Source organism: Lampris incognitus, chromosome 1 (assembly GCF_029633865.1).
Source record: "Lampris incognitus isolate fLamInc1 chromosome 1, fLamInc1.hap2, whole genome shotgun sequence".
Taxonomy (NCBI): Eukaryota; Metazoa; Chordata; class Actinopteri; order Lampriformes; family Lampridae; genus Lampris; species Lampris incognitus.
The window spans coordinates 16,122,268-16,147,857 of record NC_079211.1 but is presented as its reverse complement, the minus strand read 5'-3'; the positions used below and the strand labels follow the sequence as shown (position 1 = coordinate 16,147,857).

At 45.8% G+C, this 25,590-nt stretch overlaps 1 protein-coding gene across 1 annotated transcript in view; it reads left to right on the top strand.

The window, feature by feature from the left end:
• tenm1 (teneurin transmembrane protein 1) overlaps nt 1-25,590 on the top strand; it is a 231,774-nt gene that overhangs the window by 28,052 nt on the left and 178,132 nt on the right. Inside the window, exons 3-4 of the mRNA XM_056289538.1 lie at nt 10,046-10,069; nt 21,715-21,945. Coding sequence (XP_056145513.1) covers nt 10,046-10,069; nt 21,715-21,945 — 255 coding nt within the window. The remainder of the gene's footprint in view (nt 1-10,045; nt 10,070-21,714; nt 21,946-25,590) is intronic.

The following is a 25,590-nucleotide window of genomic DNA, read 5'->3' as shown; positions in this document are numbered from 1 at the left end:
AGCAGGTGCGTAAAACCCTATGAAGAAAGTAGAGGGCCCACCAGGTCCACATGCACGTGGTCGAAATGTCTGGCCGGGATCGGAAACGGTTTGAGGGGCTATTTAGTGTGCTGGTGGACCTTAGCGCACTGGCACGCCACACATGCAGCTGCCCACCCCTTGACGTCCTTGCGGAGGCCAGGCCAGACGAACTTGCAACCGACCAACTTCACCGATGCCCGAACTCCAGGGTGCGAGAGGGAGTGAATCGAATCGAAAACTCGACGGCGCCAGGCCACTGGAACAACGGGGCGGGGACGGCCGGTGGAGACATCGCAGAGGAGGGCAGGACTGCCTTCCTGCATCACAGCGTCCTCTAGCTTGAGACCGGTACGCGTCGAGCTAAGGGCAAGGACGTCCGGGTTGCTGGGCGGAGAAATCCACACCGAGGTGCACAGGACACACCAGCACACGCGACAGACAATCAGCAACAGGGTTGGACTTCCCGGCCACATGCTGAATGTCCGTTGTAAACTCGGAGATCGCCGCTAGGTGGCGCTGTTGACGAGCAGACCACGGCTCAGTCACCTTGGACGTGGCAAAAGTCAGCGGCTTATGATCCACATAAGCCGTGAATGGGCGACCCTTCAGCAGGAAGTGGAAATGCCGGGTTGCAAGGTGCAGTGCCAGCAACTCCCGGTCAAAAACGCTGTACTTGCGCTCGCTATCTCGCAGTTTGCGGCTAAAAAATGCAAGTGGCTGCCACGCAGTCGCCACACGCTGTTCAACCACAGCCCCCACGGCTATGTCAGACGCATCGGTTGTTAAAGCAATGGACGCCGTGGGTGTGGGATGGGCGAGGAGGGCAGCGTTAGCCAGGGCACACTTAGCTCCGTCAAAGGCCTGGACCTGTTCGGGAGTCCAGTCGACAGGGTCGTTAGCCTTGTTAAGCCGCAGGGCTTCGTAAAGTGGCTGAAGGAGGTGGGCAGCGCGAGGGAGGAAACGGTTATAGAAATTCACCATGCCCAAGAATTCCTGCAATGCCTTAACAGAGACTGGGCGGGGAAATTCCGCCACCGCTGGCACCTTAGAAGGCAACGGGACTGCGCCTTGCGGCGAAATGCGGTGACCCAAGAAGTCAATCACCGGCAGTCCAAACTGACACTTGGCCGGGTTGACTATCAGGCCGTGTTCGTCCAGACGACGGAAAACCTGTTTCTGGTGCGCCAGGTGCTCTTCAGCTGATGCACTGGCCACTAATATGTCGTCGAGATAAAGAACACGAAAGCAAGGTCACGCAACACCGAGTCCATCAGCCTCTGAAAGGCATGCGCATGAACTCAAAAAGCCCAAACGGGGTGATCACTGCGGTCTTGGGCACGTCCTCTGCGCGCACGGGAACCTGATGAAAGCCGCGCACCAGGTCCACCTTAGAGAAAATAGTGGTACCTGCCAGGCGTATGGGAAAGTCCTGTATGTGTGGGATGGGATAGCGGTCATTGGCGGTGACGTTGTTCAGGCGGCGAAAATCGCCGCAAGGCCGCCACGATCCATCCGCCTTGGGCACCATGTGAAGCGGCGAGGCCCACGGGCTGTTGGAACGCCTCACTATACCCAGACGCTCCATGATGGCGAACTCCTCCTTAGCGGTAGCCAATTTTACTGTGTTGAGGCGCCACGCGCGCGCAAAAACTAGCAGTCCCAGAGTGGGAATGAAATGTTCTACCCCGTGTTTAGTAACCGCGGTGGAAAAGGCAGGTGTAGTCACCGATGGAAAATCCGCCAGCAAGCGCTGAAAAACATCCCCTAATGCTAAAAAGTTAGCGTGTGTTAACGGCCCGGCTCCCCCTGTCTCGCACGGAACAGTGGCGAAAGACACAGCATCAATTAAACGACGGTTTGCAACATCAACCAGCAGACCATTAGCGCACAGAAAATCCGCGCCGATAATAGGAACCGTAATGGCGGCCACTACAAAGTCCCACTCAAAATGGCGCCCGTGGAAGCAAACAGTCACCAACCTTGTGCCAAACGTCGCAATGGACGAACCGTTAGCTTCACTTAACTGTGGGCCGCCGCCTTCGGCCGACCTGTCTGTCTTAGCAGGAGGGAGTAGGCTCTTTTGCGAGCCTGAGTCCACCAGAAACCGTCTTCCTGACGTCGTGTCCTTAGTGAAGAGCAGCTCACTACGTCCGCCAGCGCCGACAGCTGCTACTGAGCGCTGGCCCGGGAGTTTCCCGCCGCCTCAAACGTACACGGAGGGACGCAGCGCCTCGCTTTGCCGCCGAACCGCTGGTGAAAGAAACAGAGGCCTCTCCCGCGCCGTCTCCGGGCAGTCACTCCAGCCATCCCTGCGGGTCCGCGTCCTCCGACATCGGCTGCAGAGGCTCCGATGCCACACTCTGCACAGAGAACCGTCTGGTAGCCAGCAGGACCCGATCGGCCTCCTCAGCCAAACCTCGGCAGTCACCAGCGGCCAGACACGGGGAGTTAGCCAAAGCCGCGCACACAGGAGACGGGAGCTGGCGCAGGAAAACGTGCGGGAAAAGGAACCCACCTTCGTCTGAGCCTAGCAGCGACAGCATATTGTCCATGAGATCCACAGCCGTCCCGTCGCCCAAACCGGATAGGGAAAGGATTCTATCTGCCCTCTCTGCGGTAGATAGGCTGTACCTCCGGAGCAGAAGATGTTTGAGGGCGACGTATTTATCGTGTTGCGGAGGGGCGCGCAACAGCTGCATGGCCCGGCGTGTGGACTGCTGGTCCAGCGCAGCGACGACCAACTAGTATCTGGAGTCGTCCGCGGAGATTCCACGCAGGTGGAACAGCGCCTCGACATGCTGGAACCACGAGGCCGGGTCGCTCTGCCAGAACTCTGGGAGTTTCACAGCCGCGGCGAGAACGGCCGGCTGTGAGAGTCGGGGCGGCGCGGCCGAAGTGGATTCACACACATCTTCTGCTCCAAACATGTTCAATTCGGGGTCACCAATGTGGCAGGAATGAGGAAAAACACAGGAGACCAAGGCGAGTTTGATGTTTATTCCTCAACTCCAAAAACCAACTGCAGCAGGAACAACCCTGCACCGGCCAGCCCGGGAACGTAAACCACGCCCCCAGCTCACAGTCCTGCTGGGTGAGAGGCATAGCCCCTGGTGTCCGCCACACTACCATCTATTATTCAATATGACAAATAAATGTGTCTATCCAGATTTCTGCATGTCAGCTACTCTAAACAGGTCAAAATCTAGTTTGATGCATTATTATAATTATTGTTGTTATTAATGTCATTATCATCATTATATGTGCACAATTATTTGTTATATGTGCCCAATTTATTTGTTTGAGAACAGTTAAATTGTAAAATCTATGGCACAGTTACAATTCAGCTTCAGGTTGACATCTGAATAATGTGTATATACGTATATTGTTCAGATGTCAACCTGCAGGCATCTTGAAGCTGAAGAGAATATATATGGACTATGTATATATATGTGTATATATACACTACCGTTCAAAAGTTTGGGATCACCCAAACAATTTCATGTTTTCCATGAAAAGTCACACTTATTCACCACCATATGTTGTGAAATGAATAGAAAATAGAGTCAAGACATTGACAAGGTTAGAAATAATGATTTGTATTTGAAATAAGATTTTTTTTACGTCAAACTTTGCTTTCGTCAAAGAATCCTCCATTTGCAGCAATTACAGCATTGCAGACCTTTGGCATTCTAGCTGTTAATTTGTTGAGGTAATCTGGAGAAATTGCACCCCACGCTTCCAGAAGCAGCTCCCACAAGTTGGATTGGTTGGATGGGCACTTCTTTGAGCAGATTGAGTTTCTGGAGCATCACATTTGTGGGGTCAATTAAACGCTCAAAATGGCCAGAAAAAGAGAACTTTCATCTGAAACTCGACAGTCTATTCTTGTTCTTAGAAATGAAGGCTATTCCATGCGAGAAATTGCTAAGAAATTGAAGATTTCCTACACCGGTGTGTACTACTCCCTTCAGAGGACAGCACAAACAGGCTCTAACAGGTACTATTTAATGAAGATGCCAGTTGGGGACCTGTGAGGCGTCTGTTTCTCAAACTAGAGACTCTAATGTGCTTATCTTCTTGCTCAGTTGTGCAACGCGGCCTCCCACTTCTTTTTCTACTCTGGTTAGAGCCTGTTTGTGCTGTCCTCTGAAGGGAGTAGTACACACCGGTGTAGGAAATCTTCAATTTCTTAGCAATTTCTCGCATGGAATAGCCTTCATTTCTAAGAACAAGAATAGACTGTCGAGTTTCAGATGAAAGTTCTCTTTTTCTGGCCATTTTGAGCGTTTAATTGACCCCACAAATGTGATGCTCCAGAAACTCAATCTGCTCAAAGAAGTGCCCATCCAACCAATCCAACTTGTGGGAGCTGCTTCTGGAAGCGTGGGGTGCAATTTCTCCAGATTACCTCAACAAATTAACAGCTAGAATGCCAAAGGTCTGCAATGCTGTAATTGCTGCAAATGGAGGATTCTTTGACGAAAGCAAAGTTTGATGTAAAAAAAATCTTATTTCAAATACAAATCATTATTTCTAACCTTGTCAATGTCTTGACTCTATTTTCTATTCATTTCACAACATATGGTGGTGAATAAGTGTGACTTTTCATGGAAAACACAAAATTGTTTGGGTGATCCCAAACTTTTGAACGGTAGTGTATGTGCCAGTTCAATGGGAAGAATAAGATCCAAGCCATCAACACATATACAGTGCATCCAGAAAGTATTCAAACCCCTTCACTTTCCCCACATTTTGTTATGTTACATCCTTATTCCAAAATGGATTAAATTCCTTTTTTCCCTCATCAATCTACACACAATACCCCATAATGACAAAGCGAAAAAGGTTTTGTAGAATTTTTTGCAAATTTATTAAAAATAAAAAACTGAAATATTGCATGTACATAAGTATTCACACCCTTTACTCAGTACTTGGTTGAGGCACCCTTGGCAGCGATTACAGCCTCAAGTCTTCTTGGGTATGAAGCTACAAGCTTGGCACACCTATATTTGGGGTATTTCTCCCATTCTTCTCTGCAGATCCTCTCAAGCTCTGTAAGGTAAGATGGGGAGCATCGCTGCACAGCTGTTTTCAGGTCTTTCCAGAGATGTTCAATGGGGTTCAAGTCTGGGCTCTGGCTGGGCCACTCAAGGACATTCAAAGACTTGTCCCGAAGCCACTCCTTCGTTGTCTTGGCTGTGTGCTTAGGGTCGTTGTCGTGTTGAAAGGTAAACCTTTGCCCCAGTCTGAGGTCCTGAGCGCTCTGGAGCAGGTTTTCATCAAGGATCTCTCTATACTTTGCTCCATTCATCTTTCCCTCGATCCTGACTAGTCTCCCAGTTCCTGCCGCTGAAAAACATCCCCACAGCATGATGCTGCCACCACCATGCTTCACTGTAGGGATGGTATTAGCAAGGTGATGAGAGGTGCCTGGTTTCCTCCAGACGTGACGTATGGCATTCAGGCCAAAGAGTTCGATCTTGGTTTCATCCGACCAGAGAATCTTGTTTCTCATGGTCTGAAGGTCCTTTGGGTGCTTTCTGGCAAACTCCAAGCAGGCTGTCATGTGCCTTTTACTGAGCAGAGGCTTACGTCTGGCCACTCTACCATAAAGGCCTAATTGGTGGAGTGCTGCAGAGATGGTTGTCCTTCTGGAAGGTTCTCCCATCTCCACAGAGGAATGCTGGAGCTCAGTCAGCGTGACCATCGGGTTCTTGGTCACCTCCCTGACCAAGGCCCTTCTCCCCCAATTGCTCAGTTTGGCTGGGCGGCCAGCTCTAGGAAGAGTCCTGGTGGATCCAAACTTCTTCCATTTACAAATGATGGAGACCACTGTGGTCTTCGGGACCTTCAAAGCTGTAGAAATTTTTTTGTAAATCAAATCAAATCAATTTGTATAGCCCAATATCACAAATTACAAATTTGCCTCAGTGGGCTTAACAGCAACACCACATCCTGTCCTTAGACCCTCTCATTGGATAAGGAACAACTCCCTAAAAAAAAACCTTTAAGGGGAGAAAAAATAGGAAGAAACCCCAGGGAGAGCAACAGAGGAGGGATCTCTCTCCCAAGACGGACAGCGTGCAATGGATGTTGTGTTCACGCAATTTACATAATACAACATTGAAAGAGGATAACAGAATTATAATGGACATAAAATGCATGAAGAACATGATGCACAGGATGCATGTACCCTTCCCCAGATCTGTGCCTCGATACAATCCTGTCTGGGAGGTCCACAGACAATTTCTTTGACTTCATGACTTGGTTTCTGCTCTGACATGCACTGTCAACAGTGGGACCTTATACAGACAGGTGTGTGCCTTTCCAAATCATGTCCAATCAATTGAATTTACTACAGGTGGACTCCAATCAAGATGTAGAAACATCTCAAGGATGATCGGTGGAAACAGGATGAGCCTGAGCTCAATTTTGAGTGTCAAAGCAAAGGGTGTGAATACTTATGTACATGCAATATTTCAGTTTTTTATTTTTAATACATTTGCAAAAATTTCTACAAAACCTTTTTCACTTTGTCATTATGGGGTATTGTGTGTAGATTGATGAGAAAACATTTTTAATTTAATCCATTTTGGAATAAGGCTGTAACATAACAAAATGTGGGTAAAGTGAAGGGGTGTGAATACTTTCCGGATGCAATGTATATGCACTAGCAGAAATAATAACAAAACCGAGGCCTATATGTTAAAGTACCAGTTGAATTTTAAAACCATCAATGCTGTTCAAATTAGGTATCAGCTTAGAAGGCAATCATTTCTTGTATGCACTACTATAAATGATAATTAACAACAAGAAATGTGTTCCGTATTCACGTGCCAGTGTAATTTAAAGTGTTGTGTATTCATGACGTTCATTACGTGTTCATCACAGAACCCCATATGAGCATCAATGGCACAGCATAGTAGACTATCTAATATTCTCCATAAAGGGATGAGGGCTGGGAACAAATAAAGCCTAACACTGTGAGAAAGCAGAGATGAAGGTTACGCACTGTAACAGTGGCAACAAGCAGGAGGGAAAGCGTACAATGGATATGTCATTCACAGTACCCAAAATAACGTCTGCAAATGAACAAGGCACAACATCGCGTCAACATTTTCCACGGGACCAAATGGCAGCATTTGCTTAAAAATACGTGATGCCACAAGAACACTGCCAGAAGGTAATGTCATGGTGACCAAACTGGTACTTATTGGTGACATTGCTGCAACGTTGTGTGTTAGCTGGGTCCCTGCTACCCATGAACCAGTCTCAAACAGCTGCCAACACAGCTGTGTTGTTTTTTTTTGTGTTGAATTATTTTTTTAATGTGTTGAATATTTCAAATTATTTGCAAAAATTAATGCATTAATTTTGACAGCACTATATATATATATACACACACACACACACACACACACAGAGAGACACACATAGTGGTGCTTGAAAGTTTGTGAACCCTTTCGAATTTTCTATATTTCTGCATAAATATGACCTAAAACAACATCAGATTTTCACACAAGTCCAACAAGTAGATAAAGAGAACCCAATTAAACAAATGAGGCAAAAAATATTATATTTTTGGTCATTTATTTGAGGAAAATGATCCAATATTACATATCTGTGAGTGGCAAAAGTATGTGAACCTCTAGGATTAGCAGTTAATTTGAAGGTGAAATTAGAGTCAGGTGTTTTCAATCAATGGGATGACAATCAGGTGTGAGTGGGCGCTCTGTTCTATTTAAAGAACAGGGATCTATCAAAGTCTGATCTTCACAACACATGTTTGTGGGAGTGTATCATGGCAAGAACAGAGGAGATTTCTGAGGACCTCAGAAAAAGCTTTGCTGATGCTCATCAGGCTGGAAAAGGTTACAAAACCATCTCTAAAGAGTTTAGACTCCACCAATCCACAGTCAGACAGATTGTGTACAAATGGAGGAAATTCAAGACCATTGTTACCCTCCCCAGGAGTGGTCGACCATCCAAGATCACTCCAAGAGCAAGGCATGTAGTAGTCGGCCAGGTCACAAAGGAACCCAAAGTAACTTCTAAGCAACTAAAGGCCTCTCTCACATTGGCTAATGTTAATGTTATTGAGTTCACCATCAGGAGAACACTGAACAACAATGGTGTGCATGGCAGGGTTGCAAAGACAAAGCCACTGCTCTCCAAAAAGAACATTGCTGCCCATCTGCAGTTTGCTAAAGATCACGTGGACAAGCCTGAAGGCTATTGGAAAAAATTTTTGTGGACGGATGAGACCAAAACAGAACTTTGTTTGGAGAAAGGAAAACACTGCATTCCAGCATAAGAACCTTATCTCATCTGTGACACATGGTGGTGGTGGTTGTATCATGGTTTGGGCCTGTTTTGCTGCATCTGGGTCAGGATGGCTTGCCATCATTTACGGAACAATTAATTCTGAATTATACCGGCGAATTCTTAAAGAAAATGTCCGGACATCTGTCCGTGAACTGAATCTCAAGAGAACATGGGTCATGCAGCAAGACAATGACCCTAAGCACACAAGTCATTCTACCAAAGAATGGTTAAAGAAGAATAAAGTTAATGTTTTGGAATGGCCAAGTCAAAGTCCTGACCTTAATCCAATCAAAATGTTGTGGAAGGACATGAAGTGAGCAGTTCATGTGAGGAAACCCACCAACATCCTAGAATTAAAGCTGTTCTGTATGAAGAAATGGGTTAAAATTCCTCCAAGCTGATGTGCAGGACTGATCAACAGTTACCAGAAATGTTCAGTTGCAGGTATTGCTGCACAAGGGAGGGGGGGTGTCACGCCAGATACTGAAAGCAAAGGTTCACATACTTTTGTCACTCACAACTATGTAATATTGGATCATTTTCCTCACTAAATAAATTACCAAGTATAATATTTTTGTCTTGTTTGTTGGATTCTCTTTATCTACTTTTAGGGCTTGTGTGAAAATCTGATGATGTTTTAGGTCATATTTATGCGTAAGTATAGAAAATTCTAAAGGGTTCACAAACTTTCAAGCACCACTGTGTGTGTGTGTGTGTGTGTGTGTGTGTGTGTGTGTGTATATACACTCACTGGCCACTTTATTAGGTACACCTTGCTAGTACCAGGTTGGACCCCCTTTTGCCTTCAGAACTGCCTTAATCCTTCGTGGCATAGATTCAACAAGGTACTGGAAACATTCCTCAGAGAGTTTGGTCCATATTGACATGATAGCATCACGCAGTTGCTGCAGATTTGTCGGCTGCACATCCATGATGCGAATCTCCCGGTCCACCACATCCCAAAGGTGCTCTATTGGATTGAGATCTGGCGACTGTGGAGGCCATTTGAGTACAGTGAACTCATTGCCATGTTCTAGAAACCAGTCTGAGATGATTCTTGCTTTATGACATGGCGTGTTATCCTGCTGGAAGTAGCCATCAGAAGATGGGAACACTGTGGTCATAAAGGGATGGACATGGTCAGCAACAATACTCAGGTAGGCTGTGGCGTTGACACGATGCTCAATTGGTACTAAGGGGCCCAAAGTGTGCCAAGAAAATATCCCCCACACCATTACACCACCACCACCAGCCTGAACCGTTGATACAAGGCAGGATGGATCCATGCTTTCATGTTGTTGACGCCAAATTCTGACCCTACCATCCGAATGTCGCAGCAGAAATCGAGACTCATCAGACCAGGCAACGTTTTTCCAATCTTCTATTGTCCAATTTTGGTGAGCCTGTGCGAATTGTAGCCTCAGTTTCCTGTTCTTAGCTGACAGGAGTGGCACCCGGTGTGGTCTTCTGCTGCTGTAGCCCATCTGCCTCAAGGTTCGACGTGTTGTGCATTCAGAGATGTTCTTCTGCATACCTCGGTTGTAATGAGTGGTTATTTGAGTTACTGTTGCCTTTCTATCAGCTCGAACCAGTCTGGCCATTTTCCTCTGACCTCTGGCATCAACAAGGCATTTTCGCCCACAGAACTGCCGCTCACTGGATATTTTCTCTTTTTCGGACCATTCTCTGTAAACCCTAGAGATGGTTGTGTGTGAAAATCCCAGTAGATCAGCAGTTTCTGAAATACTCAGACCAGCCCGTCAGGCACCAACAACCATGCCACGTTCAAAGTCACTTAAATCACCTTTCTTCCCCATTCTGATGCTCGGTTTGAACTGCAGCAGATCGTCTTGACCATGTCTACATGCCTAAATACATTGAGTTGCTGCCATGTGATTGGCTGATTAGAAATTTGCGTTGATGAGCAGTTGGACAGGTGTGCCTAATAAAGTGGCCGGTGAGTGTATATATATATACTAGAAGAACCCCGCTACAATGTAGCGGTTTGGTTATCCACCCGCTTCTTCCCTCTGCCCCTAAACCCCCCCCCACTCCAACTCCCTCCCCCCAAATGCTCAGAATCATCTGAAATGCCGAGAAAAGTGGGTTTTAGCCATTTTTAGAAAAATGCATATTTTGCACATTTATGCATAATTATGCATAATTTTAATTTTCTGGAATTTTTCCCTTACTCTCTGAGACAATACCTACCACCTCCAAAAAGAATTAGGATCATAAGTGCTTTAGTTTTCGGTCCCGCTATCTACACTAACACCACACAAACACACACACACACACACACACACACACACACATTACGAAAATATATGAGTAGATATATACATTTTCTATTTGTTTTGAGACTGCAGTATTCAGGATTCCAAAGCAGACTAAATTAATAGTATTTACAGACAGGTGATAAAGGACAACCTGAATCACCGACCCTTACATTGACGGGGTCCAGGGGCTCTGTTATGCTGTGGGGGGCATTTTCTTGGCATGGTTTAGGTCCACTTGTCCCCTTAGAGGGAAGGGCTACTGCAAATCAATACACAGTTATTCTGGGTGATCACCTTTATCCTATGATGAAAAATTTCTATCCTAATGGGAGTAGTCTCTTCCAGGATGACAAAGTCCCCATCCACAGGGCACGAGGGGTCACTGAATGGTTTTGATGAGGATGAAAATTATGTACATCATATGTTATGGCCTTCACAGTCACCAGATCTCACCCCAAGTGAACACCTATGGGATATTTTGGACCAATGTGTTAGACAGCGCTCTCAACTACCATCATCAAAACATCAAATGAGGGAATATGTTTGGAAGAATGGTGTTCCATCTCTCCAGTAGAGTTCAGAGAGTTGTAGCATGTATGACAGGGAGCATTGAAGCTGTTCTGGAGGCTCCTCGTGGACCAACACCTTACTAAGACACTTTATTTTGGTTTTTCCTTTAATTTGACACCTGTCTGTATCTTGTAATCACTGCCTCTCTTTTAAGTCGCTATGGACCAAAGCATCTGGTAAATGAGAAAATGTAAATATATGCCCGCTTTTTTCACTTTTTCTCTTTGTATTTCATCCCCAAGATGAGAGCTGTCAAATAATGGAAATTGGATGAAAATGTGAACACAAACCTCTTTTCTAGTTCTGTCTCACCCTGTAACCAGGGTATGTGCTGGAAAGAAATATTTTTTCTTGACACAAAAGTCAACTTTTTAAAGCAATAACAGTATTGTGTTACCCCTCTGCCAATAGCCAGCTGATGCAGCCCACAAAGCTGAATTTGATTTCCAATATACAGCTTATACAGTACAGTCTATTATGAAGTGCAGGGAAACCAAAGACTTTCACTAAATGTGTTAATCAATATGAATACACATTACACTTCACCCATTAAAAGATGTTTAAGGGCATCTGGGTAGCGTAGTGGTCTATTCCATTGCCTACCAACATGGGGATCGTCGGTTCGAATCCCTGTGTTGCCTCCAGCTCGGTTGGGCGTCCCTACAGACACAATTGGCCGTGTCTGTGGGTGGGAAGCCAGATGTGAGTATCTATCTTGGTCGCTGCACTAGCGTCTCCTCTGGTTGGTCGGGGTGCCTATTCAGGGGGGAGGGGGAATTGGGGGGAATGCTATGATCCTTCCACACGCTACATCCCCCTGGCGAAACTCCTCACTGTCAGGTGAAAAGAAGCAGCTGGTGACTCCACATGTATCAGAGGAGGCATGTGGTAGTCTGCAGCCCTCCCCAGCTTGACAGGGGGTGGAACAGCGACCGGGATGGCTCGGAAGTGTGGGGTAATTGGCCGGATTCAATTAGGGAGACAAAGGAGGGGAACCCCCCCCTAAAAAGATGTTTCAATAATTAAGTTAAAGATTTATGCATAACGATGATATGGCAATAGTCACCACAATCACATCTGTGATACCGCTTTACTCCTCTCCTTACTATTATCATTTGTAAATATTTGGTCATGTTTGTTCCAAAGTCAATTATAACTTAGATGGTCCAGTATGTGAAAGGTCGACCTTACTTTCATCTGTAAAGGCAGAATCTGAATGGGAATCTTTAATTGGCAAAGTCTGCATGCGGAATAATTTGACATGGTCGGTTGCTCACATGTCAGCCTTGTGGGGTTTGACAGCTTACAGTAGTCCATGTTACCAGTACCAAACTATTGTTTCGGTCTACTTTTGACCACATACTGAGCATTGTGGCTACCAGTATAATAGAACACCATCAGAGAGATTGTATTAAAATGACCAGTCACACATTCAAGGTTGAGACCAAGTGCTAGTTTGTTACCTATAGCAGGCTAATTAGTGACTTAATGAGAAAGGCTCTGGTGCTGTTGTGCAACATTTGTGAAGCTTTTACCTCAAAAACACAGAACAAACTACAATGCTAGGATGTCGTGTTTCTGATAGCTTGGAGGGAATACCCCCAAGTCTGAAATCCTCACATGGTAAAGGCAGTCCCCAGATTACGAACGAGTTCCGTTTTTGAGTCTGTTCATAAATCGAATCTGTGTGTAAGCCGGAACAGTTATGTACAGTTCACATCTAGCATCAATTAGTCAAATATTTGTCTTAGTATATAGTATATATTTGACCGTAAACATCATAAATATAATAATACAGTAATAATAGTAAATCTAACTACAGCACGTTATTTATAATCGAGAGAGAGAATGTGTGTGTATAGGTATATAAAACATTAAAGAAGCATTTCTTACATTTCAAACTCCCCACCTGCCACTGTCCCGGGAGCGAGTCACAACAAGAGGCTGGCCGTTTGACGCCAGAAACGAGAGCCCGCTCGGGGCTTGCCTCCCTTACCTGCCTCCCAGGGTAAGTGAAAAGATAAGATCGTTTCGCCTCTCTCTGAACGCTTTATTATTTCCACTTTCATTTCAGTCGCGATCGTTCTCCTGTTCTTCGATGCATCACCATCACTTGCATCAGAGTTACACTTCGAAGCCACGATTACGAGGGTAAACGCACGTAAAATTTAAGTCAAAACACAACGCACACAACAACGTTTAACGCGATCCGACTTAAAATGGCGACGACGGCGTGGCGTTTTTCTCTCTCGGGCCGACGAACCGCCTAAAACGCGCAGTGTTTTGAGCGTCGCGCAAAGTAGTCCGTCCGTGCGTTAGTATGAACCATTGTGTGTAACTCGATTTTTTACAATAAGCTTTACCGAGGTCGGATTGTAAGTACGGGCATTCGTAAATCGGGCATTCGTAACCCGGGGACTACCTGCATTTTAACGTCCAAGAAGGCATATCCTTCTGTCCTTGCTCTATATAGACAGACCATTGACACAACATTAAACATAGCAAAGGACTATGTAGATAATAAAGACTCTAGTTTTGCTCCTTTTTAAGTTCTATATCATACGGATGTGGCCAGATTTTCAATTTGAAATCTGCTCTGGACCCTTCCTCACCTTTATGTCCTTTAACAACAGACACCTCGCAAGTACAATTCGCCTGGCAGTGGAAAAGCCCTTAGCACTATTTTGGCACCTGGTCGCAACGGAAAAACCTCGAGGCAAGCATAGTAACTTGTGTAATAAACCAGAGCCACTTACCTGTATGTCCACTAGGTGGCAGTAGCAGTAGATTGTATTACCCATCACTACCTAGAACCTTCCCCGGATGTAGTTCTGTTGTGTAATGAATGCCTGCCGAGATGGCTGTGCTGTGCTCCCGAAGTTTTCATCAATATACAAGTAAACAGATCCTGTGTGTGTGCTTGTTTCTTGTAGTCAAGATACTACATATTTGGCGACGAGGTTCGAGCCGGACAGCGCTGCGTATACGAGAGGAACGTGTGGGTGAGGAATTGTTTTTTTGTCCTGGAAAAACGAGGGGGGAGGAAGAAACGAAAGTTAACTTTATTGAAAATGGCCGGGACAATAGGAGCTCTGGGAGCGTTTGACCAAAATGTTCAAACTTGGGAAGAATACTGTGAGGTTGTGGAACGTTTCTTAATCGCAAACGGAATAGAGGATGCAGCCAAACAGAAGTCAATTCTCAGAAGTGTTGTCAGTGCTCAAACGTATCGTCTGATGCGCAATTTACTAAGCCCTGATAAGCCAGGAGAAAACACTTTCCAAGAGTTGGAGAAAGACCGCTTTAACCCAAAACCCAGAAAAATCGTACAGCGCTTTAAATTTGATTCGCGCACGAGAAAGCCCAACGAGTCTGTTGCTGAGTATGTGGCGGAGCTACGGAGATGAGCGCAAGACTGCAATTACGGACAAACGCTTTTACAAATGCTCCGGGATCGGCTCGTATGCGGAATAAACAACGAACGCGTTCAGAGGAGGCTATTGTCGGAAAGCAGTCTCACATTTGAGGACGCACTTAAAACAGCAATAGCCATGGAGTCCGCCGACAAACATGCTCAAGATTTGTAAGGGAAAGCGGCATGCAATAGAATAGGGGAACACAGTAGTGAGCTACTGGGATCGCAAGCGCAGAGGATGAGACGAAAGACGTAACGTTGTGTGATGTCTTGAGTTGATGCATTTGAAGGACAGTAGGGGGAGCTAGAGGACAAGGTAGGATGTAAGTGACTGTAAGAGGGAAGAAGGAGGGTGACGTTGGTTGTTCAAGTAAAGAAGCGTATGCTAACAGACGTGTGTCTTTGAGTGGTCCCTTAGCAACACAACACGTTGCAAAGGCAAACTTGCACCGTCGGATTGCCGATTTAAAAAAGGCTATTCGTGTGGAATGATAGGCCACATTGCACGGGCGTGTAGAAACAAGAAAAAGCGCAGTGAAGCTAAAACGAACAGAGATCAAAGGCACCGTAGCGATCCGCAGGGCAGAGGCCACAGCAGCCGCTCACATCATGTCACAGTTGATTCAGACGAATCAGGGCTCGGAACAAGCGTTTTTAATGCACAACGTACAAAGTAGCCACGCAAGCGTGAAAGCCTTTACAGTGGACGTGTAAATCAATGGGAAAATGGTGGAATTTGAGCTGAACACTGGATGTAGGGTCACTTTAATGAAAGACAAAATTTAAGGTGCAGTGGACAAATGCAAAAAAAGCCTCCATTAAAGCCCTCAGCAATTAAATTAAAGACATACACAGGGGAAAGCATAAAGGTATTAGGGGTCGCAGAGGTAAATGTCCAATACCAGAACCAACAGAAAATCTTACCTCTCTATGTAGTGGGTGGTACTGGTCCAAGTCTGCTGGGTAGCGGTTGGCTAGAGCAAATAAACCTTAATTTGGGAGAAATTGAGCATATGAAAGTAGAAGAGCTGACATTGCAACAGGTGCTTGCAAAGCACAAGGATGTTTTTAAAGATGAGCTTGGGACCTTAAAGGGGGTTCAGGCCACAATCCATGTTGCACCTGACGCCACGCCCAGATTCTTCTGCCCACGATCTGTTCCATTCGCAGTGCGCCCCAAAGTAGAAGCAGAGATCAACAGACTGTTAAAAGAGCAGATCATTACGCCAGTCAAACACTCGTAGTGGGCGTGTCACGTGGTTCCAATTTTGAAACTGGATCGCTCAGTTAGACTCTGTGGAGACTACAAACTAACTGTCAGTCGTGTCTCTTCGCTAGAGCAGTATCCTATTCGGAGAATTGAAGATTTGTTTACGGCCTTGTCGGGGGAGGGGGCGGGGGGGCAGCAATTTTCTAAATTAGACATGAGCCATGCATACGCTCAAATTCTCATGGATGACGAGTCTAAAAAGTACCTCACGGTGAATACCCACAAAGGCCTTTTAATTTACAACCGCCTACCCTTTGGGGTATCGTCGGCGCCGGCCGTGTTTCAGAGAACAACGGAGGGTCTTCTACAGGGCATACGCATGGTCACAGTATACTTAGACGACATTCTCGTCACCGGGGCTAGCAAAGAAGAATATCTGCAAAACCTGAATGAAGTACTTAATAGGCTGGAGAAGGCTGGGTTACGGCTAAAAGGAAGCAAGTGTCAATTGCTGGAAAATGAGGTGTACTATCTGGGACATAAGTAGACGCGCAGGGTTTGCATCCCATGGAGTCGAAGGTTAAAGCCATTGTGGAAGCTCCGTCCCCGTCCAGTGTCACAGAGCTCAAGGCGTATCTTGGTTTACTTAAATACTATAACCGTTTCCTTCCCAACCTCTCTACGCTGCTTGCGCCGATGCACCAGTTCCTTCTGAAAGATGAAAAATGGGCATGGACTACAAAGCAAGATGAAGCTTTCCAAAAGTCAAAAGAGCTTCTCCAATCAGCAAGTGTGCTAGTCCGTTACTCTGCGGACAGAGAATTGATCCTAGTATGCGATGCCTCATTGTATGGGGTGGGAGCAGTGCTTTCGCACAAGATGCCCGATGGCACAGAAAAGCCACTGGGGTTTGTGTCTAGGACCTGGCCGTGATCTTTGGAATACAGAGATTTCATAAATATCTCTATGGTTGTAGAATCACAATCGCCACTGACCATAAGCCCTTACTATCCTTATTCCATGAGATGAAGCCTGTCCCCCAGATGGTTTCCCCAAGAATTCAGAGATGGGCAGTTCTACTTCGAGCATACGAGTATCAGATAATCTACAAGCCGGGCAAGTATCATAGTAACACTGATACTCTCAGTAGACTCCCAGTTCCAGGGCTGGTCGAGGATGACAGTTTACAGGATCAAGTGCTGATGATGGGTCATATGGACGATGTACCGGTGAACATGTCACAAGTCAGGAAGTGGACGGCAAGGGATGCCACACTGTCCTTGGTGCACAGCTATGTCTTGAATGGCTGGCCAGAGGTAAAGGATCCTCAACTCATGCCATATCACACCCGCTGTCTGGAGTTGAGTACGCGAGATGGGTGTATCCTGTGGGGAGCCAGAACAGTGATTCCTCTGCAGGGGCGGTCTGTTCTGTTGAAGATGCTCCATCAGTCACATCCGGGCATGTCTCGTGTGGTGGCCGTGGATGGACGAGGATATCGAAAAGGAGGTCAACATATGCGTAGAATGCCAGCAAAACAGAAAATCGCCACCTAATGCACCCCTGGGAATGGCCCGAGCTGCCATGGTCTTGCATTCATGTGGACTACACAGGGCCATTCTTGGGCAAGATGTTCTTGGTGATAATCGACGCACATTTGAAGTCGCTAGAGGTTTATCCGCTGAATGGCTCTACAACACATGCAACAATTGAAAAGCTACGGCAGTGCTTCACAGTCCATGGATTGCCACAGATGTAAGTGTCTGACAACGGCAGTTGCTTCACAAGTGCAGAATTCGCCATTTTATGTCACAGAATGGGATTCAGCATGTCACATCAGCGCCGTTTCACCCCTCCTCTAACGGTTTAGCGGAGCGAGCAGTGCAGACCTTTAAAGAGGGGATGAAAAAGATGAGAGGAGATAGCATCGAGGCCAGAGTTTCCAGGTTCTTGTTCAGCTACTGCATCACCCCTCAGGCGATGACAGCGTTGTCGCCTACAGAAATGTTGATGTCCAGATGACTGCGATCTGCGTTTGACCTACTGAAACCTGACCTAAAGTTGAAAATTCAACAGAAATAGCTGAAATAGAAAGAACATCATGACAAAATGGCCAAGCTGAGAAGATTTGTGCCCGGGGATGCCGTATACACAAGGAGTTACAGCTTAGGACCAAAAGGGATTCCAGCTGTAGTTGAGTCGTCTTCTGGTCCTGTTTCCTATACAGTGATTCTTGGCAGTGGACAGAGGATGAGGAGACACGTTGACCAGGTGTGAGCACGTCACCCGGGGTCCTGCCAATCTCCAGACCAACCTATGGAACCTCCAGAGGAGCTGGAACACAGTTCAGAAGTAGCTCCTGCGAGACTGTCAGAGAACCCGGAGGTTGAACAGCGACCTGCGATTGAACCTCAGGGGTCAGAGAGGGGGAGTCAGGTAGTCCACCCTGAACTTCCTAGGTAGTATTGAAAACATGTTATAACAAAAAACAATTGTTTCCTCGAAAGTGACTGTTAAATGTTGACTAAAATGAGTTCTGTTGAATCACATTACACTAGTTGGAGGTCACGTTTGGCACATGCCTACTTTGTTTCATCGTTATTAGTATTGTTGATCCCTGTGGAGAAACCTTTTGTTAGCCCAAGGGTGGGGGAGTGTAGTAACTTGTGTAATATACCAGCTCCACTTACCTGTATGTCCACTAGGTGGCAGTAGCAGTAAATTGGTTTACCCATTACTACCTAGAACCTTCCCCGGATGTAGTTCTGTTGTATAATGAATGCCTGCTGAGATTCAATTCAATTTATTGTCATTAAAAACAATGTGCAGGCACATGTTAAAAATGAGATGAGGGAGAGATGGCTGTGCTGTGCTGTGTTGTGTTCCCGAAGTTTTCATCAATAATACAAGTAAACAAATCCTGTGTGTGTGCTTGTTTCATGTAGTTAAGATACTACAGCAAGACTGGAGCCCTTGCTATTCTAATGCTTTTGTGACCTATCAAAGGAATTTTATTTCAACATGACTTATGGTAGGTAGCATGTGGTAATATTGAAAATGTACTATCAAAATAGTTTCGTTTTTTGTTTTTTTTTGGCAGTTCAGAGTTTGAATATACATACATAGGCATGTAGTTATAAACCATAATCAGTTAAGTGAAACCTTATGTGAAAACTGTTAAGATAATGGTGACCACGTTTCACATTGGAATTAATTACATAATTTTCCAGGACTAGAGTTAGATTATATTTTTCTACATAATTGAAGTGAAACTGGGGTGTTGATATTTTTAGTCGGGTTAGAAATGGGTTTAAACAGCTGGAATGATGATAATAATGATGATAATAAATAAATAATAAATAATCCCCGTAAATAATAGTAAACCCCAACTTGTAAATAAGATTTTGTTACCCATGCAAATAACTAGATAAGTAGGTAAATGATATTTCCGAGCAGAATAAATAATGACACTGACAGATCTGTAACAACTTATAAGAGGAGACAAATTGCAATTTTTTAACGTTTCATCTATTACAAAGAAAATTCCAATTTCTGTAGAGCATCTGTTTTAACAATTGCCTTCTCACAATTCATTAGTATATATATCTAAATACGCATTTTGGCTTTTAAAATACATGTTTTGGTAGATCACAACGTAAAACCAGTCGAGGAATGTGGAATTGTTACGCTAAATAATGGATGAGGTATCGCGCATATTTGCTACTGTACTGCAGAGATGTCTTAATCAGTTACAGCATGTGAAAAAGTAAATTTGAGATGTCAAAACTGAGCTGTAAGCTCAAATGTTTGACTATCTAAAAGGCTTGTCATGGTAAAATTCACCTATTTAACTCCGTAATCTCCTCGATAAAACTTGACAAGTAGTCTTCTGGTGGAATTGCTCAAGGGTGCAGCGCATTCAGAAATGTCACTTTCTGTACTAACTAGCGGTGAGTACATTGACATGAATGCTGTGGAAATGGGGTTTTTTTTAGACCTTAAAAAATTTAGATTTTCTTTTGAATAATTGCTGAAAACACTTTGCAATATTCATTTTCTCCACAAAAATGTGTGTGGTAACCGTTTCTAACGTAGCTGTCGATTTTTTTATCCAATGTAATCACATAAACTCATCTAATTCTACTACTACTACTACTACTACTAGCATGCATAAAGACACAAGCTCATCTATTTTCCAAGTCTACCCTTGCAGCCAATTTTAGCAAAAGTCTAGTGGATAGTGGTGACCAATCTCATGTTGGGTGTAATTCCTGCAGAACATTGTGTGAGTTGCTGCAGGGCCTGACCCCATCAGCCAGGCACAGCAGGTCACATCACTGGTCAATGGAGTGGTCAACAGAACCGGGGCTTTCGTTTCGTAAAACACTTGCGGTTTCTGTTCAAATGACCTAACCTTAACACATATAGTAGCCATACTAAGTGTTCTGGCAAACAACTCCATTTTCCATCGGTATACAGTACTGTTAAAGCAGCCGACTTTCATGGCCTGTGGTATATCGGACTACAATACTGTCTGCATTGTACAGCATTGCATTTTTTCTCTGATTACATCAGTTCCATCACGTTCGCTTAAAAATATAAAGTCAAAACAGCTAACATAGGTGGCAAAGAAGAAAATTTACTCAAATTCCTCTAGGGAATAAAAAAGTACAGCTCTATTGAATTGAATTGAATTAAAGTGTAACCAGAGGACCTGCGTAGTGTATATGATGTTCTCGGATAACAGGTTGATGCTTGGCATTGGAGGGTGTTCTAATACCTGAAAGCATATAAGGCTCAATTATTCCCTCAGTCTGAGTCAATATTAATAAGGTTTGATCTTTATCTGATCTCTTCCCCCCACCAAGGAGAATATAGATGAGATCAGTGCTCTGTTTGAGCAGCGGTTCAATACATCTCTACCTCAAGAACACACATAATGCAGTCCGAACAGGATATATCTTCACTGCAAATGGTATAGAGCTAGAAAGAGGAAAAATCTAGGCTTATGTTTAGGTAAGACGAGTACACTGAAACTTTTAATAAATGCCTGCTCATATATAGCCTGCCTCTCTTAGTGGTAGATTGTTATTCTTTGGCCAAATAATCACCTGACAGTTAAAAAAATAACCTTGATCATCCTGAGGGGTGTCCGGGTAGTGTGGCGGTCTATTCCATTGCCTACCAACATGGGGATCGCCAGTTCGAATCCCCGTGTTACCTCCGGCTTGGTCGGGTGTCCCTACAGACACAATTGGCCGTGTTTGCGGGTGGGAAGCCGGATGTGGGTATGTGTCCTGGTCGCTGCAATAGGGCCTCCTCTGGTCGGTCGGGTCCGCCAGTTCGGGGATGAGGGGGAACTGGGGGGAATAGCGTGATCCTCCCACACGCTACGTCCCCCTGGTGAAACTCCTCACTGTCAGGTGAAAAGAAGCGGCTGGTGACTCCACATGTATCGAAGGGGGCATGTGGTAGTCTGCAGCCCTCCCTGGATTGGCAGAGGGGGTGGAGCAGTGACCGGGATGAGTCAGAAGAGTGGGGTGATTGGCTGGATACAATTGGGGAGAAAAGGGGAGAACCCCCCCCCCCAAAAAAACAGAAAAACCCTGATCATCTTGGTTGAATCAGATAGAGGCCTTTGGCAGATTTATGTGTATCTGTCAATTTAGATTTGAAGTAAAATGTAGATGTAGATACTCATACAGGAATAAATATGCGTACAAAAATTCAATGGGTATTTCTTCCCCTCTCTCTTAATTTCCTCCCACCTCCTCCAGATTTAGATTTCTGTAAGGCAGGGCAGATGAGGAGCCCAGACTACCACCTCCACCAGCAGCAGCAGCAGCAACAACAGCAACAACAACAACAACAGCACCAGGAGGAGGAGGAAGAAGAGGCTTTGTGCTCTGGACCCGCAGCTCATGTCCCTGGCCGTGGCTACTCCCTAGGCGTGGGCTCTGATGTGGACACGGAGCCGGAAGTAGATCCCTCCCCTGCCCACGGCCTTCAGCACATGTGGATGCGAGGCCTGAAGTCGGAGCAGAGCTCTTGCCTGTCAAGCCGTGCCAACTCTGCCCTCTCTCTCACTGATACCGAGCATGACAGAAAGTCTGAGCCTGACAATGGTGAGTTACTTTACTATAGGTAACCTGAAATACTTAAATTGTCAGCACAGGGTGTTGTCCGTCTCTGCATGAAACATATAGGAGGAGGTTGAAAATAGAGAAAATGGAAGCGCTGCTGTGTCTTGATTGTAACCGCACATGTGCTCTTTCGATGGATCTGGTGCATTGTTGTTAATAGGATACAAGGAAGGACAGGTTGCTTGCATGAATTAAGTAAGACTATAAAAAGCAAGTCTCCCTCCAATAAATGCAAGATACGCTGTGAGAAAGTTTATATAAGCAACCCGTCCTTCCTGGCATCATATAGAGGGAAGTATTACTAAAGAGCTGCACCATCTTAGCGGAGGGTACAGTATGCTGGACTATTGCGAGTGCATTGTTACACATGCAGCAATGTATATGATTTGAGGTGTGTAGCATGCTCAAAAATCAATATTTTGTTGGGTATTGTAAAACTATTGTAAATCACATTCTAAAGGCATCGTGTTTCAAAAGATTTATAAACCAGGAACGAGAAGAAACAACGTAAAACATCGTTTTGTTTTTTCAAGGTTCAAGCAACAGCTTTGGATGGGTGCCCAATTGGACCCCATACAGTCCTTTTAGCTGATGCTAATGGTTTAGTTCTCCATTCTTTGAAGACACTTTGAAGTGGCTAAATACTGAGAGTGTGGCATCAGTTACTTTGCATCTGAAGCAAGCTTAGACTGGAAGTGAACCTTGGGTTGACCATGGATGGAAGCTGTTGGCAGGCTGCGAATAGTACCAGGAAGACATCCATAGTGATTGCTTGGAAGGGATTGAATGGCTACTGCAGGCTCAGGGAGATTTTGGGTTAAGGCCAGAGGAAAAGGAGTCATAGAGGTAGAATGTCTACCCAAGGGCTGAAGAGAGCCGGAGGGCAGATGGCACCTGCTTACGCTTGAAGACTTTAGCGTGGAGTGGAGGAGCAGTGCAGAGGAGAGATGAAGGTACGGGAGTGACTGGAGAAGAGGCTGGAAAGTCTGGGGATGTGCCAGCTATCTGTCTTGCACCGCTGGGCTTGGCTTGGCTCCCCGCAGATGGAGAGTTAGTTAGAGGCATGCACAAACAAAGACAGAGCTCTCCAACCCCTCCCAAGGGCATCGTCTGTTTACGTGCCTCAAAAAGGTGGAACGCATTCACTGGTATGGGCGGGGGTGGGGGGGGGCTGGGGGTGACAGAAAGAAAATAAAGAGGAAAAAAAGAATTAGAAAGGGGGAGAATGAGAGACCGGGGAGAGCGGAAAATGGTAATGAGTGAATAGAAATGGTAATGTAATGGTATAATTAGAATGAGAATAAAAGAATAGGGGCTAAGGGTAAAACAGGTGAAGGAGAAGCGGGGTAGCGACTGAGGACGACAGAGAGAGAGAGAGAGAGAGAGAGAGAGAGAAAAAGAGAGAGAGAGAGAGAGAGAGAGAGTGCTAGGATGGGCTTGTTTACACTGGGAGGTACCCAGTGCTGTTTAATGAGTGGGGGGATTGGATACGCCTCTCCATCACTCTGCATGTCTGTCCCATGTATAACCTCACTATCACAAAGGACAGGGAGAGAGAGAGAGACATGCGGTGGAAGAGAGATCAAAAGAGGGATTTAAAGGGACAGAGCAAAGGTGATAAAAGAGAGGGGAGAGAGCGAAATGGAGAAAAAGGAGAGGAAGGGAGACACATTGCTCTCAGCTTACACAGTAATGAATTTGAGACGACCGTGCGTATTAACCTAAGTTATTACCCACTGAGATGAGGGAGTCCATCTTTATCCAGGGTCAGCACCAGAGCAGAGGAAGGGACGGATAGACAGGCGCAGGGAGAGTGGAGAAGGAGAAGAAAAAGAAGAACAAGAAGAAAAGCCGGGGGAGGGGGAAGGAAATGGGGATGGATGAAAGGATAGAAGAGAGGATTTGAATGTTGGAGGCGTTTTGCTCCGCTGCCACAGCACACTGCGCCAGCAGAGACGGTTTATCACAGAGGATCCCTTGCTCTTAATGTTACGCATCGCACAGAGGAGCACACATCCTACACCCTCCTCACCACCCAACCCCGCATCCAGCAAATTGTTCCTCCTGTTTCCCGTATGTTCCTTTCCTTTCTTCTTTGTTTTTTTTCCCCCTCCCTGGTAACCTTATTTTTCCTTTGACTGCCTGTGCCCTCTTCATTTATTCTCATCTTCTTCCCGTCCATCTCCATCTGACACGTGGCCAGGTGAGTCCACGCGTGGCATCCTCTAATAAGAAATGCATTATGGATGTCACATTTCTCTCCGTCAGCACAACAAAGTCTCACATGCCCCGCTGTTCCCAACAATCATGAAAGTTAGGGCCACTGGGGGGGGGGGGGGGACGTCGGCGGGGACGTCGACGGGCGAAAAGGGACCCGAATCAAAAAGCCACCGCCCCTGCCAAAATGAAAGTGCATTTTAAGTCGGACCGACCTTGCACTCGCTTTGTCTTCGAAGCCACTGCACCCCCCCCCCCACAAAACCCATTAATGATGTCAACATCAAACTGGCAGGATCCTTTTGTTCCTGGTCAAATTGAAGCTGACAAGTCAATTTAGTCATTGTGTGTGTGTGTGTGTGTGTGTGTGTGTGTGTGTGTGTGTGTTTGTGTGTGTGTGTGAAAGAGAGAGAGAGAGAGAGAGAGAGAGAGAGAGAGAGAGAGAGGGAGAGAGAGGGTGGGCTGGTAAGAAAATGAGAGACAGTCCGCAGACATTTGTGCGCATCCATCTTTACGTGGCGTTTTCTATCTGCGTGAGTGTGTTTGTATGTTTGTGCGTGTGTGCGTGTCCAACTGTGACACTTCCCTTGAGGGAGGCTGTAGGCATTCTGGAGCACCAGTCAGACCTGCTGACAAACTCAGGCAAACATCAACACCTTGAATTGACATCGCTACAACACTAGAACAAGACGAGATTGGCAGTAGAAAGGCAAAATGTGGTTCAAACAGAGTTTACCGCTCGCGCGCACACTAATGTGCAGCACAAAACACACATGCAGGCTGCCTGAGAGTTGCAAAGAAATTAATCAACATGTAAATACTTCACTGCCAGTGACACTGACACTTAGTTATGCAGAGGGAGGGTTGACACAAATGCTGATAAAAAGGGAATGGACAAGCTAATGAGAGTGAGAGGAGGAGAGAGAGGGGGTAGAGGGCTAGAGAGAGAGCGGGGGAGATAGAGGAGGAGAGAGAGAGAGAAGGGGGAGAGGGCTAGAAGGAGAGGGGGGAGAAAGGGGGTAGAGAGAGGGAAAGAGGGGACAAGAGAGGGAGAAAGGGGGGGAGAGAGAGCTAGAGGGAGAATGAGAGGAGTGAAATTGAGAGGGAGGGGAGAGAGCGCTAGAGGGAGAATGAGAGAGGAGTGAAATTGAGAGAGAGAGAGGGAGGAGGGGGGAGAGAGCTAGAGGGAGAATGAGAGGAGTGAAATTGAGAGGGGGGAGAGAGAGAGGAAGAGTGAGGGGGAGAGAGCTAGAGGGAGAATGAGAGGAGTGAAACAGAGTGGGAGGGGAGGGGGGGACAGGGGAGAGAGAGAGCTAGAGGGAGAACGAGAGAGGAGTGAAATTGAGAGAGGGAGAGTGTGAGAGAGGGAGAGAGGGGGGGAGAGAGAGCTAGAGGGAGAATGAGAGGAGT